The sequence below is a fragment of the Cheilinus undulatus genome, linkage group 2 (genome assembly GCF_018320785.1).
Source record: "Cheilinus undulatus linkage group 2, ASM1832078v1, whole genome shotgun sequence".
Classification (NCBI taxonomy): domain Eukaryota; kingdom Metazoa; phylum Chordata; class Actinopteri; order Labriformes; family Labridae; genus Cheilinus; species Cheilinus undulatus.
The window spans coordinates 37024827-37044963 of record NC_054866.1 but is presented as its reverse complement, the minus strand read 5'-3'; the positions used below and the strand labels follow the sequence as shown (position 1 = coordinate 37044963).

General features: G+C 39.3%; 2 protein-coding genes across 3 annotated transcripts; one reads left to right on the top strand and one right to left on the bottom strand.

Annotated features, from left to right (window-relative positions):
* Positions 1-1341: 1341 nt before the first annotated feature.
* On the bottom strand, positions 1342-14038 carry LOC121516260 (caspase a-like). 2 transcript variants are annotated; one of them, XM_041797462.1, is made up of 8 exons: positions 13906-14038; positions 4027-4308; positions 3833-3921; positions 3573-3749; positions 3241-3490; positions 3007-3156; positions 2802-2911; positions 1342-2631 (listed from the first exon to the last, which is right to left on the bottom strand). In XM_041797462.1, exons 2-8 carry the CDS (start codon positions 4103-4105, stop codon positions 2527-2529), a joined length of 960 nt encoding a protein of 319 aa, XP_041653396.1. In that variant the 5' UTR covers positions 4106-4308; positions 13906-14038; the 3' UTR covers positions 1342-2526. The 2 variants fall into 2 exon arrangements, with proteins under 2 accessions (XP_041653396.1, XP_041653388.1); XM_041797454.1 differs by lacking the exon at positions 13906-14038 and adding an exon at positions 9834-10205.
* Positions 13947-19903, top strand: LOC121516252 (rab5 GDP/GTP exchange factor-like). Its single transcript, XM_041797440.1, has 8 exons — positions 13947-14119; positions 14280-14452; positions 14860-15035; positions 16390-16471; positions 16578-16710; positions 16828-16919; positions 17044-17300; positions 17553-19903. Exons 1-8 carry the CDS (start codon positions 13947-13949, stop codon positions 17982-17984), a joined length of 1518 nt encoding a protein of 505 aa, XP_041653374.1. The 3' UTR covers positions 17985-19903.
* Positions 19904-20137: the final 234 nt, after the last annotated feature.

The following is a 20137-nucleotide window of genomic DNA, read 5'->3' as shown; positions in this document are numbered from 1 at the left end:
TTTCTGTGAATACCATGTCCATTGAAGGACAATTTAGGTATTTTTCTGCAGAGGTCCTATTTATTGTTACAGTGGCCATTTTTTAAAACCTCAAAAATAGGGACATACAGTGCATTAAGAAAGACCCCCTTCCCTTTTTTCAGTTTCATCATGTTGCAGCCTGATGCTACAGTGAAAAAAAACTTTTTTTAAACTTCTCATTAATCTATACTCAGTACCAAATTATTACAAAGTGAATACATAATTTTGGATGTTTTTTTTGGGGGGGGGGCTTTTATGCCTTTATTGACAGAGGACAGAATTCGGAAACGGGGATGAGAGAGCTGGGGAGAGACTTTGGAAAGTACCACAGGCCAGATTTGAACCCAGGCCAACTGCATATATGGGTCTCAACTTAAACCACTATGCCATCTAGGCCCCCATAATTTTAGAAATGTTATTAAAAATGAAAAAATGAAATATCACTTTGACATAGATATTTAGACCCCAAAACCACTTCAAATTTAGCTCAAATTCCCCCTATTTTTCTTGATTGTAGTTGAGATGTTTCTGCACCTTGACTGGATCCCATCTGTGGTAAAGTAAATCAATTGACCATAATTTGGAAAGGCACACAACTCTCTATAGAAGGCCTCACAGCTGACAATGTAAATCAGAGGTCAAAGAAGCTGCCTGCTGAGCTCAGAATTGGATTATTGCAAGGCACAGATCTGGGAAAGGCTACAGAAAAAAAATTGTTGCACTGAAAATTCCCAAGAGCACAGAAGCCTCCCTAATTTTCGAATAGAAAAAGTTTGGATCAACCAAGACTCTTCCAAGAGCTTGTCACCTGTCCAAACTGATAAATTAGGGGAGGGGGCCTTTAGTAAGAGAGGTAAACCAAGAACCTGAGGTTCACTCTGACTGAGCTTCAGAGATCCTGTGTGGAGATGGGACAAATTTCCTGAAGGTCAACCATCACTGCAGCCCTCCACTGATCTGGGCTTTATGGCAGAGTGGCTAGACAGAAGACTCATCATTGCACAACACATGAAAGCCAGCTTGGAGTTTGTAAAAACTGTATAGTTCCCCTTATGTATGTTAAGGGAGTGGGTAAAATATGATGAGAAGCATTTAAATCAAGTCTTAAAGCAAAGTTATGGTGATGGATTTATGCTAAAGATCACATTGTAACACATTAAAGTTGTACATTGCCTAAATATGTGGTCCAAATAAAAAGGAACCAGACCAGTCCTATGGGAATTTCATGGCAGCATGCATGAATTGGGCATTTATAACATATATAAGTTTCTCACAAATCTGGAGTTCTGATGGTCTTTGAAAAAGAGGCACAGTCTTTTAAAATAGTAATGTTTTTATTTTGCTCAAAGCTGTAAAAAATTATATAAAAGAGTCAGCATCCAGAAAATGTTTGTATGTGAAAATGATGTATAAAATACAGTTCTGAAAAGCAGCTTATATTAAGCTGTAAAATGCTTATAATGCAAAATATATGAAACGCTATCTGAGATAGCCACCAAGCATCCTTATCCCTCAAATCTAACTTTTGCTTAACACCACAGCACTGAGATATTTTTTTATGCAGTATAAATCTTGTATTGCTATCCATTTCAATAACATTTTTAAGTAAGAAAAAAAGGCAAAAATACCACATTTAAATGCTATTAAAAAATGAACAGTGCATACTGAGATAACATTACATACATTCACATCAGTGACTTTTATATGTATGATTTGCAAAGAAACAGCAGACATTTTCTCTCCCCCACTCCCTCAATCCTGTTTCTGACTATCCACTGTACTCCTCTATGACTAAAGAAGAGCTGAAGGAGGTAACTCTAGCACAACCTCACCAACTTCCAACATGCATGGAGGATGTAGTCTTGAAGGAAACAGAGAGAACAGATGAGAAACAAAGTCCTTGACATCTATCACCAAACCATTTCTAAGGTTTTGGGACTCCTGTGAACCATGGTGAGCGCTATTATCCACAAATGGGGAAAACTTGGAACAGTGGTAACTCTTTCCAGGGTATGGCAGTTCATCGGGGTATGCTACAAGCTGAAACGCGTTGGGTCTAATGAAGTTGCTCTCTAAACTACAAGTAATGCTAGAGATTTCTCTTTCCTCCTCTATGAATAGAGGAAGAAAAAAGCCAGGAATGACTCTACATAGTATAAGATGCAAGACGAAGAGCAATGCAACCATTCAGCATCAGTACCTAGAGTGTGTTGCACAGTTTTGGCGACCAACATGTGAATCTTTTGTTTTGAATTTTCACAGAATGTATGAATCTGGTATGTTTCTTTGTACAGCGTACATATAAAAGGCACTGATATTAATACAATAAAGCCAATATGTCTTGATATGCAGAGTTCTTTTTCAATGAGTTTAAAGCAGATAATTAAGATGTTTTTTTTTTACATGGGCCCAAATGGATCTCATGAATATTACTGGCATGTGTGCCAGTAATATTCTTACTTATTTGTAAAATCAAGGAGTGTTGCAAGCAAACACTTGAGTGTCTCAGAGGCCTGGAAAAAAGTAAAAGCGCCTTGTAAGGCTGCATCTGTCTTTGGTTGGCATCTGTCTCTTAGCTTGAATTGAAAAGTCTTCAAAGCGTTGCATGACCTGTGAGACAGGAACAAACTGTTAGCAAGGAAGAAAAACCAAAGCTGAAAAAAGGAGCATCATCTTTACTGCTTACTTGTGCCTGATTGATCATTGTATTATCTGCCTATGGATAGTTGAGTATTATACTATATTTTAAATCCAAATGCAAATATGTACTTAAAACTTACCTTTCTGAAAAGCTCCTCAATGTCGTCCTTGTGTGCAAAGGTGTTGGAGACTTCAGCCAAATACTGGATCAGGATAGATCCTAGGACTCTGTTTCTATATGAGACAGTATCTGCAGAAAATGATACAAAAACAACAAATTTTATGGTTTCATCACATTATATTACAATTATGACTAATGCAGAGTGATGATTGAAGTTAACTAACCAGGGGTGCAGGAAAGAAGAGAAATGAAGTCTTTTTCTTTGTGTACAAATCGCAGATTGTCCTCCTCGAAGTTTTCAGATGAGCTGTTCATATCATCACAGGCCAAAGCTGAGGTTGGACCATCTTTAATCAGCACCGATCCTTCTTTCTCTGAAACACAGGATGTATCTTTATTACAAAAAAACAAGCAAGACCTTATTCCACTCCTACTGTTTTAACTTAGATGAGGATCACCTCCCCTGCAGGCCTGGATGACAATAATCTTTGGTTTATTGAGCAATGCCGGACACCTCTCTGAGCCCAGATGTTTATAAATGTTGTCTATGGGAAACACATCTGGCGTCTCATCACCAGAAGTCCCTTCTTTCCACTCAACGCCGAGGACAGCACCCAGTTTCCCATGAGACATGAGGACCACCAACACACTGTCTGTCCCTTTAAGTTTAGGATGTTTAGAGAACTCAATGACAGCGTCATCTATTGCCTGAAAGAACAAAGAAAGGGAATTGGTGCATTGCAAAACCAACAAGATAAAAATAGCTATGTTTTGATTCTGTTTTTGGTACCTTTCCTGTGAGGTTTGTATGTTTCACCACTTCGTATCCCAAGCTGTTGAGCTGTTTCTCCATGTTCTCTTCATCTTTCTCAGCTCCATTTCTGTTCCACCTCTCATCAGTGAACTTTATATTAGTGATCAGCAGAGCTACACGGCTCTTAATGGAATCTTTGGTCACCGGGTAAATCTGTAAAGCAGATGTTAATGAGGCATGTCAAACCAAAGTAACAGACTATGCGGTTATTGATGTGATTGTTATGAATGACTAACACTTGTATCATTCTGTTTTTCCCTCCAAAAGTCCTCAGTAGAAGAGATGAGCGTGGTTGACCATCCCTGCTCCTGAATGGGCGCTGCAGCTGAAACAGCAAAACAGTTATTTAAAATAAAATCCCCATTTATTTCTATGATGGCATTACACCATACTATCAAACTGAATCAAAATAGTACAAAGATTATTTCACCTGGCTTAGCAGGTTGACTGCAGGACAGACCCAGCTCAGAGTACAGTGTTGCATCCCTGTTTTGAAGGTGAGCAATCATCTTCCTGCTGGCTTCATCTCCTTTTCTCCTGACGGTGTCAATGAGACTCCTTGCCTTGTCTGTTCTGCTCACGTTCTCTTCAAGTATCGAGTCTTTCTCCCCTTCATTCACAATACCATCATCGTATATGTCGTCCAGAAGCTGCTTGATCACATCTTTGGACACCAACTCCACAAACTTTTTCCTGGCCTTGAAAAGCTCAGCTAGAAGGGAGAATACAGAGAGGACGGGAGAGTAAACTTTGTAGGAAATCAGGGGAAAAGAACGGGAGATGACATTTGGGGGAAGGAAAACAGGTAACCTGGACTAGCCCCCAAAAGTAGGGCGCAACCTGACCACATAACACAAAAAACATCATCAACTTTACAAAACCATGAGTGACTGGTTCAGATCCATTCAAGAATCTGTGGACTGAACCAGCCAGTAGAAAGAGACCCGTACTGAAGATGGGAATCAACCTAAAATGCTGCTGTCATACTGTATCAAGGCCAGGGACAGCACCTTAGCAATAGGATTAGGATCTCAGCAATCAAGCAACTACCCCACTGAACCAAAAGTGGCAGCTGAAAAATAGTTGAAGCAGTTTGGGCATCTGATTAGGAAGCCTCAATGCTCCCCTTTGAGGTTTCTCCTGAGGTGGAAACCTTGCTGTGGAGCTTCAGTTTGTCATTTGTATAACATATCCCCAATATCAATGAGAAGCTGTAGATCTGGACTCATTGCTGGCCACTTTAGAACTCTCCAGCGCTTTGTCTCCAACCATTTCTTGATGCTTTTTGAGATATGTTTGGGGTCATTGTCCTGCTGGAACATCCATGACCTCTGACGCAGACCCAGCTTTCTGACTCTTGGCCCTGCATTGCGGCCTAAAATCTCGATTGCCTCCAGATTTCATGATTCCTTGCACACCCTCAAGGCACCCAGTGCCAGAGGCAGCAAAACAACCCCAAAACATCTTCGAACCTCCACCATGTTTGACTGTAGGTACTGTGTTCTTTTCTTTGTAGGCCTCATTTCATTTTCTGTAAATGGTAGAATGACGTGCTTTTCCAAAAAGCTCTACCTTAGTCTCATCTGTCCACAAAATGTTCTCCCAGAAGGACTGAGGCTTACTCAGGTACATTTTTGGCTGGCTTTTTTATGTCTCTTTGTCAGCAGTGGGGTTCTCCTCGGTCTCCTACCATAGCGCTTCATCTCATTCAGATGATGACGTATGGTCCGAGCCGACACTTTTGCACCCTGAGTCTGCAGGACAGTCTGAATTTGTGTGGAAGTTGACTGAGGATGTTTATCCACCATTCCAACTATCCTGAGTTGCATTATTTTGTCAATTTTTCTCTTCCATCCACGTCCAGGGTGATTAGCCACAGTTCCATGGGTTATAAACTTCTTGATTATATTACACACAGTGGACAAAGGAATTTCAAGATCTCTGGAGATGGTCTTGAGATTGTTCATATTTTTCCACAATTTTGCTTTCTAAGTTCTCAGACAATTCTGGGCTCTTCTTTCTCCTCTCCATGCTTGGTGTGACACACACAGGCACACAACACAAAGGTTGAGTCAACTTCAATATATTCTAACTGGCTTGAGGTGCAATTTCTAGATTGTCAGCGCCTGTTACTGCCACAGTTGAGTTTAAATGAGCATCACATGCTTGAAATAAAAATGATTGACCCACAGTTTTAAAAGGGTGCCAATAATTTTGTCCAGTCCAATTTTGAGTTTTGTGTCAAATTTTGTCAATTTTGGCTTTTTTCTTCTGTTTTTTTATGTGTGTGTTGTTCCAATGCACATAAATGAAATAAACGTGTATACCAAAAAACATTTGTAATTGCAATAATATCTGAAAGAAATCGTGTATTTTCTGGAAAAATTCCAGGGGTGCCAATACTTTTGTCCATAACTGTATTTTCATATTTTGTAGTGCTCAAGAGCAGAGCCTGATAGGAAGGCCTACAAGTTTAATAACATCTGAGTCAAATGAGGATGATGCTAGAGACAGTGATGATGATTGGCTGACAGAAATAAAGGATTAGCTAATGCTAGTGGTAGTGACTGTGGAGCTGAGGATGCTGAGGGAGCCCTGGGGGTCACTGGCCCCAGCAAACTGAAGCCAGAACACAAACAGTTGCCATGATGCTGCATGCACATGAAAAACAATGTATATCTGCATGCAGTGTCTTGAGGCTTTGTGCTCTGGGTGCTTTTCCAGTTTTCATACATGATAGTCTTTTCTTTCCAAGCCTCTCTGCAAAGAGCAACAATGAGAGGGCATAGGTGGTTTTACCATTAGGCAAAGGTAGGCAATTGCCTGGGGCCTCGTCCATAAGGAGGGCCTCAAGAATTTCCCTAGGTTTTTTTTCCCTTCGATTATAGCTCACTTATGTTTTTGCCACTCCCCAGGTCAAAGAAAATTATTCATAGTTTACCATTTAGAGCCGTGAGGAACATCATAAAAAGACGCACGGCAGAGCGCAGCTGCAGCATCACCTCTGCTCTCTCAGTGAGTCTTGTCCTGTCCACACCTCTGACTAGGGGTGGGTAAAAATATTGATTAATCGATGCATCGAAATGTTTCCCCCCCAATTCAATATCAATTCAGCAAATCCTCTGAATCGATTCACCTCCTGGTCACTGGGGGCCACTGTGCGTATGATTCGCGTTGTATGGACGGAGGCCGCACTCAACCAAACAACAACATACCATAACCATGTTATGTGAGGTTTATCACAATTTCCAAGAGGAAAGAAATATTATTTGAGTTTATATGCACTTTACTTTTTCAGTGTTTATACAGAACGGTCATGTTTTTTTACTTTTGTACTCCATATGCACAAATAAGTTATTATTGTGCAAATTTTTTATTTTCAGATGTTTTATTGCTCAAAAATGTGAGGTGACTTACCAAATATGTTCCCATGGGCATAAAAATAATTATTAACAAATTGTCAACAGGTTATTTGTGTATTTCTACGTCTTACTGAATCGACATTGAAGCATTTAAGTCGATATCGAATTGAATCAATTTCGAACCAAATCGCAACCTAAAGAATTGAAATCGAATTGAATCGTGAGGTTCTTAACAATGTCCAGCCCTACCTCTGACTAGTTTCTTGCACAAGGGCCTTAACAAATGTCAAAGCCAGTGGATTTTGCCTTGTAGAACCAAAGTTCTTCCCCTGAGTGGGATTATAACAGCTGCTCTCAGGATAACAAACACTTTCTGCGTAATTGTCCCTCAACCACAAACACAGACATCGCATCACACTTTGGTGAGCGACTCAGCTCAATCTCCAGCCTGATTTAATCCTACATTAAAACAAATCTGTAATGCCAGACTAATATAACCTCATTTCATTTACAGAAGATCTTATTTTATGTCATCAAGAAGTGAACTTGTGGTCTTAAATACTTAAATTTAAACAGGACATCATTTAGAAGTCAAGTGGCATATTTAACTCCAGCTCTCATTAAATGGTAGAAATTCTTCTCATAATGGTGAAATGATTTAATAACTGAACATTCAATCCTAATCTGGACACGGACTGACTATGACATGTGAGGTCAGCATGTTTGATCTTGGCGCAGCTTATCCATAATTACGCATGGAGATGGCCCCGTTCATGATGCATGCAGGGATGTTGGGGATTCAAAGAGTGGACATGAAGAAGAACTACTCTAGGGGCTCAGACATGTGCTTAAGAGTCAATTTTTCGCCGAAGTGCGATGAATCTCCACAAGATCCTCGTCTCTGTCTCCGTCTCTCCATGCCTCCCCAGCTCTCTCTCTCTCTCTCTCTCTCTCTCTCTCGTCTCCTCGTTGGACTCTGTGCACTGTTCCCAGGCCCAGTAAAATAAGGGTCAGATCAGGCATTGTGGACGACAGGTTGCTGTTTTAAATCCATAAACAGTCATGTTAAATGTATATCTATAATGAACATCACAGTCTTGTAAATTTATCATCAGTGGGTCCTAAAAACATTACAATCTGTAAAAACTGTCATATGCTACAAGGGCAGCATATTTCTGCCTCACCTGTTTAGATTACCTGCAGGTAAATTCTCTTTCTAAAGTAGCTAATTAACCCTTTAGTGTGCAAACATGCAGCACTCATTAAAATGGTGACTGTATCTAATATTGGATAATTTCTCTTTATAAACATTACAGCAGCCTTTACATCAGCTTTTGTTGTACTATGTTGCTAAAAAATTCCCCAGCCAACAGGACATCTCATTGGAGCAAATCTGGCCCCCAACCCAAAATGAGTTTGACACCCCTGTTGTCCTACAGTACAGTATGATTCAATGAAAAAATAACTCAAAATAGAGCCTATTGTATTTTTCTCTTAAAAACATAATAAAAACTCATGTAATGCAGCTGATTTGATGCAGAAATACAAATTAACTGCATTAAGTTCTTGGAACCTTGGACCAGATACACTGACTAAGATACTGTATCTGAAAACATGAAACCCTAGAACAGGAGAGCACATGAACTTCAGAAAATTATGAACAAAAGCCACAAGTTTGTGCATTGAAGTCATTTAAGCATAGAGGCTTTATTCTCATATCTCTTTGGAGGAGATGTCAGATTTACGTTTGTTTTTTTATTCTCTGCCTAAGGTGAATGCAGTTTGTTCAGCTTGATGTCACCAACTATTCACTAATATTTAACCTAACAGATGTTGGTTATAATGCAGATTTTCTTACACTGAATGGAGTTAAATGTGTGGCCACTGCACACTGTACTGCTTCTGTTAAATCACGCTCATATGACGGTCATCAAAGAAGTTGAGGTGAGTGATATTAGGGGGGGGCTCACATTGATCTTTGCCTGGGGCCTCCAATTCACTAAAACCGCCCCTGTGAGAGGGTTTGTGTTGAGATGTGATCATTTGAAAATGCTCTCCAGTTTGCTACAAAAGATGGTTCCAAACGCTACAATTTGTTGCTTTCTCTGTCTTTCATGGCAAACATCTTCAGGCTTAGACAGGAGCCCCTGTGGCCTACTGTGTTTAATATTCCCATTAAATGGATGGTGAGTTTTCTCTGCTTTTCATTGCGGGGGTGGGGATGTGGTTGCTCTTCTTCCTGCGGAGAGGAAACTGCTCTTTGTAACTTGACCTGCAAGTTTTTCGCCTCTCACAAGACGTAAACATATATCTGTGTCGATCCAATGGCAATACGTTTTGTTGGCAATGATCTTAACATATTTTAAGTCACGCGCCAACACTTGCTGACAAGCACACTTCATACGTTCATCTCCACAAATCTACGTTTACAACGTGTACATTTGTTCTGCACAAACACTTTGGATGACATTCAGACTGATACGAACAAATGTCACTATAACTTTATGCCAGTAGACTAGAGTTTTTGTGAAATAAAACACAAGTTCTGCTTCATTTTCTTTTGTCTCATTTTAGGGTTCGTGTATTTGACTGAACAGCAGCGAAACAAAGGAAAAGGCGGGCATAAACAACATCAAAAGTGAAACTAACTCGTGTCTCACTTAAACTAACATAATCCCCATTAATTGCACTTTAATAGACTACATTGAAAGCAGATAATGTCACAGAAACTATCCAAGCCCTCATCTCCCTCACCGAGGCTGCTATAACACTAACAGAGATGTGGTTTATACTCCTATCTGCAGGCTGAGCTGCTCGTCTAAGTTCATGGCGACACAGCCAGGTTAAAATTTGCAAACAAATCACGAATTCTTACCAGCCATTTCTTATTTCTCCAATCAGGAAGTTGTAAGAGAGAAAGTCTGCGAGTTTCAAGAAAAGACTTCTTAGCTTTCAGCTTCTTTCACATGTGTTTATGAGTAACCTAGTACAATACAGCTGAGATAAGGCAGATAGTTCCTGCTACGACTAAACGCCTACTTTGAACCGTCACCGCCCAAAATACAGTTTACTGCTGTATGGCAGTAAGCACACAAAGGTGAGCCTCAGATCTGTGCAGCACCCCGAGGGCTTTTCCATGACCGCTTTTGGCCGAGCAGAGCCAAACCAAGCCTGCTGATGTGTTTTTCCATGGAAGGCTACTTCCTGATGAGGACTGACAGCCTTCTTCACATTTTGATTATAGCCCACTGATGATCATATTGGGGGCTTCTAAACGTCTCTTTCATCTATAGTATAAAGTACTCTACCCTTAAGAAAACTGATTTTACAGAGTTCAAATACATCTCTAATCAGGGGCAGCTCTAGTAAGTTAGGGGCCCTGGGCAAAGAACAATAAGAGGCCCCTCTTCGTTTTATTTGACACTAAAAAAAAAAATTCAAATGTTAGCATGCAGGGACCTTTGCGGGTTCAGGGGTCCTTCACATGGGGATTTCATGGACCATTAACCTGACACGCCAGATGGATGTGTGATGGATGTGTTACACACATCCATCCGTAAAACCTTCAATACAAAGTTTTTGGGACCAAACGCTGCTTCAGTTACCATGGTGTTACTGTGCTTGATTGGCCAGCAAACTGGCCTGACCTGGACCCCATAGAGAATCTATGGGGTATTGTTAAGAAGAAGATGAGAGACACCAGACCCAACAATGCAAATGACCTGAAGGCCGCTATCAAAGCAACTTGGGCTTCCATTACACCTGAGCAGTGCCACAGGCTGACCGCCTCCATGTCACGCCTCACTGATGCAGTAATTCATGCAAAAGGAGGCCCAACTGAGTATTGAAGGCATAGAAATCAACATACTTTTCAGAAGCCTGATATTTCTGTTTAAAATATCTTTTTTTTAATTGATCTTAAGTAATATTCTAATTTTTTGAGACACTGAATTTTGGGGATTTTTTATCTGTAAGCCATAATCATCAACATTTCAAGAAATAAAGGCTTGAAATATTTCATTCTATGTGTAATGAGTCTAAATAATATATGGGTTTCCTTTTCAGAAAAGAGTGACAAAAAATATTGAACTTTTTCATGATATTCTAATTTTTTGAGACATAACTGTATATATATATATATAGTTGCGGTGCTGAGTAAAGTGTAAATTTGAACAGTGTTGTTATTTTTGATTCTCATAACCCCATATTCTATTCACAATAGAACATAAACAACATAGATATTTGAAATTGAGACAATTTAACATTTGATGGAAAGATATTGCCTCATTTTGAATATGATGGCAACAATGCCTCTCCAAAAGAGTATAGATAGGGCAACAAAAGGCTGGAAAAGTAAGCAGGACTCATTAAAAATAGTTGGAGGAGCATTTTGCAACTCATGAGGCTAACGGACAACAGGTCAGTAATGTGCCTGGGTATCAACTGAGTATTTTTTGAGAGGCAGTGTCTCAGAATTAAGGAATCAGCAGAGGTTCACCAGTAAGGGAAAACTATGTCAGAAAACAGGAAAAATTTTATGTTTAATATAAAATTGTGAATATCCCATTATCTGCAGTACATAATATCATCAAAAGATGCAGGTTTAAAACAACTTAAAGACTTGTTCAACAGAAATGTGAAACTTAAGTCAGTTATTGAACTAAGACAACAGTATAAGATTCCAAATACAGACTTCTTCAAATATGGTCAAATAAAAAATCAAAATTTGAAATTCTTCTTTGGTGTTCAGTATGAATGAAAGGCTTGTTTTAGGGATGTTGAAAGCAAGGTCTCAAGATCAGCTGTCCAAAAGAAATGCTATTTTGGAGAGTATAAGCTTTGAGGCAACTTCCCTAAAAACATTTTTCACAATAAAAATGAGTTCAGTGAAGCATCTTTCAATGTACTTGATTATATTTTGAGCAACTACCCATGGTTCCCAGGAATTTGTTTTACAAAAAGTAAGAATCAGATATGCCTATTCATTTTTTTTCTATGCCTAATTTATTCCCAGTAACGTTCATGTTGCTTTTCATACTGTTGGAGCTTTCTTTAATAGCTGTCAATGCTTGACATGATTGAATGCTATATATAACAGCTACTATAACGTCTATGTCAGCAATGTCACTCTCAATATCACAGCATGATAAACCTTTACCAGCACCTTTGCTCTGATTTTTTTTAATATCAAACTTTATTGCACTTCTCAAGATACAAAAATAGATTTACAGCTCATATGTATACAGCATACAGTCATGTACTTAATGTATACAGTTGCATAGATTTTAAGTGCATTAACAGTAGGAGAAAGAACAAACAAGTGAACATTAAATGCTAGGGGGAATGAGTGTCTATATAGCGATATCAAGCATATTATAAGCTGAAAGTTTTAATTGCTTTTTGTTTTTCAGAATATTTGATGGAATTCATATATTGCTTGAACTCATTTAAAAAAGTTATTGAAATGTGGTCTTTTGCCTGAAAATTTACGTCTATGGATATGGAATTTGGCCAATATGATAATAAGATTGATCAAGAATACCTTTACTCTGATATCCCCTTCTGCTTGACTTAACACAGACATTACCGTGACTAGGCTAATTAAAAACCTTTGGACCTAAGTCCTTATCTGTTTTACGGTTTGTATTTCTTAAGCATTAGTATGAACAGCTACAATGGCGTGTCTGTAAATAACTTTAAAAAAGACCTTCAGAGGTTCGTTTATGTCAGTTTGGTCACCAAAATAGCCTTCCGGAGGTTTGTCTTTCGATAAAGGATTGCTGGCTTTATTAAGGGTAAGTCTCGTCATTGTTCGTATTGAGAATAAAACCATGCAATTTTTCCTCCATCTCTCGGTAGCTATGGAGGTTATTTCGATATTTGGCGCTAGATGGCAGTACACCTAACCTGTTTTGTGATTTACTGACATTTCAGCGAAGAAGAAACAACTGACAGACAAAATGGCTGTGGAACAAAGCTAGCTCTTAGCCTGGCTAGTGTAAACATCCACTAAAAGCAGACTGCAGCTGGAAAGACGATAAGGTTATCCAGTGGCTTCTTAATATTACGAATGAGTCTATACGTTTACGTAAACAACCAGCGTAGCTTACCTAGAGCATTTTGTTTTACATTACGCAAAGTTAGCACCTTAGCTGGCTTGCTAAGGTTAACTAGCTATGTAATTAGCTTAAGTAAACACGGATGGATGACTGTAGATAATCTGAGCAAATGTCGTATTCTGATAAAATTAACTTACAGTGCTATGTAACGTTGGACTCTATACAACCAAAACGACAGGACATTTCTGTACAAGAGAAAAACCATTGTGTCAACATGATATAATTCTGTTGAAGAGGAAACGTTACACTGTTATTGGTACGAGAAGTGGTGTTTCGGTTTAACGTGTGACCGTGTTAACTGGCGACTTTTACGTATGCGCAAGTGGTTGTCGTAATTACCAACAGTGTTGACAAGGCATTGTTTTTGCGAACATTTCAGTTTAGTATCTAGGAAGGCGTTATATGTTGAGTCTGCATCGGCATTAGACAGGCGAAGAGGCATTTGCAAAGGCACTTTACGCTTCAAACGTCTTGAAACTACGTCAACTACGGACGCATTCACATAAAAACACCATTTAACACGGTCACTCGTTGAGTCTTCAGTAGCTCCTGCCTGTTGGTTTGGGCTGATTAGTGGACAAGTCAAATTGTGATATATTTTATCATATGAATGACCCACTTTCTATTATTTCTGCATTGCTGTTAGGGCTTTGATTGGCATGAATGTTTGGACCTTGAGATATACCATTCTTGGCCATTGCCAGATCAGAAAAATCTTGAGACTGTGGAAAAGTTTAAATTACTCTTGAGAAAAAGTGTGAAAGGAGGAGCAGATGGACTTATCATTTTGCACATCAAACTAATGCCTTTAGTGCTGCTAGTACTCACTCTTTGTGCCTCCTCTTAACCCCAGCAGTCTTCTGTGAAGGATGATGAGCCAGCGACGTGGGATCCATCTGGACCAGTCAGAGCTGCTTTGCAAGAAAGGATGTGGATTTTATGGAAACACTGCATGGCAGGGCCTGTGCTCAAAGTGCTGGCGAGAGGAAAATCAACGAGAAAAGCAAAAACAGATTCAAGAGGACTGGGCACTCGCTGAAAGGTTTGTCTCGTATTTAGTGCTCTGTGCATGATTATTCCCTGAAGGCAAACCCTGTGCTGTTACTGCTATTAGGTCTGTTTGCTATTTTGCTCTATTATGGATGTGATCCCTATTCGTCCATCTGTCTATGATAATACAGCCTAGATGTCTTTCCTAACAGGCTGCAGAGAGAGGAAGAGGAAGCTTACGCAAGTAGACATCAGAAGACCCAATCACAGTCGACCATCACACCTTTCAGCAAGTTTGAGGAAAGAAAAACAAAGGAGAAGTCAAGCAAAGTTCATACTGTTACAAAGTTCTTTACTCCTTCCACAAAAACACCACCAAAAAAAGGTACTTGGTTTGCACATACTCAACTGCACAGCATCTTGATTATTTCAGGTTTTGATTCTTGTTCTGTACTTGAGAGGAAACCGTTTTCTATACAGTCATGGCAAAAGTTTTGTTCTCTTTTTGCCAAATTGCTTAACTTTTTTGCCTTCATTTTGAGGAAGTGTTTGCATGTTTTACTGGAAAATGATTGAGAAACAAACTGAGATTACTGAAACTTTTGCCTGATAATTTCTGTTTATGGTAAACCACTTCTCTGGTTTTGTAATCAGATAGCCCATGAACCAATATGAAATTAGGGCTCTTAGATTTCAACACATACCACAGCTGCACCATGTGACATGGAGATAATAAGGTCAAAATAGTGCAAGTGTTTCAGGTTTAGTGTAACATTCTGTGTCATCTCCCAGACTCTCCTTTTGAGGCACAGTCTAGCCCCAGCCCGAGCTCCTCTGCAGGCCGCCATTCTTCTGTGGACAGTGACCATGCCACTCGAGAGTTCATTGATTTTCTCAAACCTCTCAAGTCTGGCAGGGAGATCTTCAAACAGTGTCGGGCCTTCACTGAGAGCATGGTCTACAAGCGGGTGAGCTAAAATGGCTTAGCTATTAATGTTTTGAACTGAGCTAGTAGGAAGCATTTAAATGGTACAGTAACAGTTGTGAAGGTTTGCAAATTCATCATCCTTACTCATTCTGTCTTTAATTTTTTCTTTTCAATCGGTATAAGACTGGGCCAATAGAAATGCAGATGAAATCCAATGTATATCAATGGTGAAATGTTTCTACTTTCAGTGTTTCCTTTTCAAATCCAACTGCCTTAATTGAGTTGTAAAACATACTGTTACCAATAGATATGCACAATAATTGATTTTTGCCAATATCCGATATATTTTTATTTTTACAAATTAATTGTAGCCAATACAGAGATCGATACTGATATTCAAATGTAGTTCAGACCTTCAATGGACTTCAGTCCTTAAAACACAAAATTAAAGTTTGAGGATCAGCAAATCAACAAATGTCAGTCATTAAAATATACTTTAAAGTGTAAGGTATGATGATGAATAAAGAAAACCGCTTCAGGTCCTCACACACTAGAGGTGTTTTTTCATGCAAAATGATTCACACTAATTTATTTGTATTGAAGTTTGTAGTTCATCAATACAAGCTTTAACATAAGCAATGTATTTTCACTGTGTAAAATTTGAACTGTGGTCGTTTTGCCCTCCTTTTCACATAAATATTTGTCCTAAGCTAATTTGTTTGTATCGTCCTTGAACTGCAGAGGCCTTTAAGCTGATGCAGGTGTGTTGGTCCAGCCCATCAGCGTATTAGTTTGTACATCCAATACTTGCACGTGATATAGGCTGATTTTTATAGCCTAAATATCGGTTGTAAATATCAGCTGAAATGTTCATATATGCTGATATACGCCCATAGTATCGTGCATCTCCCTAGTTACCAACATCACAGGTTAGCGCCACTTTATATCATCTTTTCTCCATCATAACAACATAATCTCATAGAACTGGGATATACACTGATACTGTAGGTATACAAAACTTGTGAAGCCCTGTTTAAATTGAAAAGACCCTTCATTTTAAGTATGTGTCTGCCAGCTTATCAACAAATATAACAGGCTGAGAGTTTAACTACTATACTTTAGCTAAAAGAGGTGCTAAAACAGATGGTGCCACTGTGTGTTGTTGATTTTGCTCCATGCATTTGAAAGTGTCACTTAAAAAGACAGTTTAGGTCTTTGTACCTGCAGCTTGTATACTGCTGCGACCTATGATGCCGTTTTTACATCATTTGGATTGTCTTGTAATTACAAAAAATAAAACAAGATGGTCACTTATAGCTGTCTCTGCCACTATTGCATTTAAACAAAATATCAAAAAGTCCTGGTCTTAATATTTCTTTTCTATTCCTTTTCAGGACATGGGTGCTGATGAACTGTCAGAGTGTGTGCAGGACTTTTATCAGAACCTCTCTGAACGCCTCCAGACGCAGTTTAAAGGTAGTGCGAAATATCCTAGTCAAGAAACACCTGATGTAATCAGAAATCTTGTAAATTACACAGAGCATAAAGTCTCATAGTGTCTGTTATTTTTCTTCTGTCCCAGGTTCGTCAGATCATGTGGAGGCTGTCATGGATGAGGTAGAGAAGTACATGATGACTCGTCTCTATAAGGAAGTCTTCTGTCCTGAGACAACAGATGATGAAAAGAAAGACCTGGCCATTCAGAAGAGAATCAGGTCAGTTAATAAAATATGTTAAAATGTGACTGTTTTTTCACTGCATTCTCAATGAGCATAATAAAACAATTTAAGGAGAAATGAGTATATTTGGATTCTTATTGTGTTTTGTTGCAGAGCTTTACACTGGGTCACTATTGAGATGCTCTGTGTTCCTGTAGACGAGGAGATCCCTGAGGTGTCTGATAGTGTAGTCAAAGCAATCACAGGTAGGCCTCATCAGGTTTATTTCAGTTAGCTTTAGTGACTTTCTGTCAATATCTTGGTGGGAGGGATGTAGTCAGACATTCAAACAACAATTTGTTCCATTCTTGTTTCTCTGCGTCCTGTCAGATGTGATTGAAATGGATTCAAAGCGTGTGCCCAAGGACAAACTGGCCTGTATCACACGTTGCAGCAAGCACATCTTCAACGCCATCAAAGTCAGCAAGAAAGAGGCCGCGTCTGCTGATGACTTCCTTCCTACACTCATCTACATCGTGCTGAAAGCAAATCCTCCCCGACTGCAGTCCAACATCCAGTACATTACCCGCTTCTGCAACCCCAGCAGGCTTATGACTGGAGAGGATGGTTACTACTTTACAAATCTGGTGAGCCTATAAGCACATACTGGTTTGCTTTTATGATGTCAATATTTCAATGTTTATGGAGTTGTGGAGCTGTAAATAATGGTGTATGTATTGTTGAGCCACTTTGTCGTTATTGTTTGTTTTGTTTTTTGTCTTGCTGCTAGCAGTGTTTTTCAGATATTAACGGTAAACCTACTGAATATATTGTGGCAAAAATTCCATCAGGCTCATAACTCAGTGCTTATTATTTGTGTTATCATGTCTGATCTCCAGTGCTGTGCAGTGGCCTTCATTGAGAAGCTGGATGGCCAGTCTTTGAACCTCAGCACAGAGGAGTTTGAGCTCTACATGTCAGGTCAGGCATCTCCCAATTGGCCTCAGGCCTCCGGAGCTTCCTCCTGCTCCCCGGGCAGCACAGCTCTCAGTCAGGTCCACAAACGTCTGGATCTGCTGACAGGGCTCGGGGAACGGCAGGAACGCGTCATTGAGAAGGCTCGCCAGCTGGAAAGCGACCTCATCGACTGGACGGACGAAGTAGAGCAGAAGGTGCAGAGTGTCCTAGACAGCTTTCCTGGAGAGACTAAAAACCCACCTGCAACCACAACCAGTGAGACGACGTCTGCAGAATCATCAGCAATCGACGCCGATAACATCGAGAATGAGCTCCTGCCTCCACCACTCCAACCGCAGGTGTTTGCAGGTTGATGTGAAGAGCTCTGCTCTAAAAGAAAATCCACTAGAGGCTTTACTCCACCCTGCCCCTTTTCCCTATGCTGTCCATATGCACATACAGCAGACATCCAATACGGATGGATTTTTCACTCCAGATGTCTATTCCATCCATACATCATCCTAAAGGCCATGAAATCCCACAGAACATTAACAGGATAGTTTCAAATCATTGGAACCACAGTTTAAAACTTCCTGGCAGAGAGTCAGGTAAAACGATCAAGAACCACTCTTTTTTTTTTGGATGGGAAATTTGATGTGACGGCCAGTGAAGTCAGCTAGTTTATGTTAAAGGCAGAAAAGTTGGGAAAAGACAGCAAGCTAAGCTTTGGCAGTATAGGTACCAAAAATTCCTCTGCTCAAGTAGAGGTGCACTGAATGTGACAATCAGTGCCAATACAGATACCCATGTTTTAAAATAACACAGCTGATTCCAACATGAATGGTGAATTATGTCTTCATAATTCTTTTTGTCTGTTTTTGAAATGTGTCCATAACAGGTCTTACAAACTATGGTTTAACTTTCTCAAGATTCCCACACTACAGGCAATTTCAGAGTTTTTCCAATAGACGACTTCTTTTCTCAGTATGAAAACGTCTTATCTGAATCTGCTATTATGTATACCAGCTAGCCAACATTAAACTGATGTAGCATAATAGATACACATCAGCGACACGTTGTTAGATAAGGTGATGTTTGTCAGCAGGGCTGATATTGGCTAAAGTTCAGCAGATGCTAACTGATCGTCCTTACCTCAGGTCCTGTGATCCATTGCACCAGCTATGCATAAGTTCTGTCCAATGGTCTTAGGTCTTAACCCTATGTTGAAAATAGTGAAGTTGTTACTTAAGTTGTGTCATTGTTTGGTTGTACCGTAGGGATGTTAGGTTCATCTTAACTACTAGAATGCAATGTCCAAGCTAAGCAAAATGTTGCTAGGAATGCCTGATATAATTGGCGTTTATTAGCCTGAAAAGTTAATGATCTATATTGGCATATGGACTTTTCTGCCAATATTTATAAATTAAGTATTGGTTGTAAATATTAGCCATATGTTATAGGCTTCTCTGATTCAGATCGATTCTTATTTTCTAATTATATCAATTTATATCCAGAGGTTGATCTTTATATATAAGCCTGCTCCATTTTCTGACAGCTCCTCATTCAACCAGTCTTGGGCTTAAATCACTTTTATGCAGCTTGAAACTTGACCTGCACTTGTCTCTAAAAACCTTTGGACCCAGTTTCAAGGTTTAATTTTTACGCCCAGTCATTTTATTTGGGCTATTTGGTGTGATCAGTACGAGCTGGATGTAAAATACAATGTAAATACTACTAGTTTGGAGTCATTTTTTAATGCTAATCTTTATTTTAATAATGTGCCTGGTTGGAACATTCTTGTACTCCTTCCAGCTTTTGTTCTCTAAAAATCTTTTTAATGTCGAAGCAAAATGGGTTTTGTAACTACAACATCCCTAAATTGACAAATCGTGAATTGAATTAGATCAAATCAAATTGGGACCTTGGGAATCAGAATCAATTCAGGCAATCAGTGGCGATACCCATCACTTGTGTGTGCAGTAAAGTTTTTGGAGTTGTCAGGCAGGACCAACAGACTGACGTCAGCCAAAGTCTTTTCTTTTTCTTACCCTAACCTTAAGTATGCTCTCAGGACTGAAGTTTCCTTCTTTGTTCCTTCTAAAACTTTAAAGTGTATCAGCTGAAATGAATTTGTAAATATCATTATATCAGATATCAGCAAAAAATCAAATATCCTGTACCCCAAACTGTCTCAGATATTAAGTTTTTACTTCATTTGACCAATCAATGAAATGTTTTTTAATGTAGATTGTTACAGTGCTGCCTCTGGTGCCAGGTTGTCTGTGAACAGACAGAAAAAAAACTACTGTTCAATGCCATTAATTAACCAACAGTGACGAAAATTATGTCCAGTATGTCAGTGCACTATGATCAGGTGAAAACAAAAGGCAACAATCTTAATCTACAGCCAGTTATTGATGGTTCACAGCTAGTGGTAAAATTGTCAAAAACACAAGGTCATTTAATGTTATGTTATTGTGAAGTGACTGAGCGCTCATAGAAAACAAAACGATAAGTCTCAAGAAAG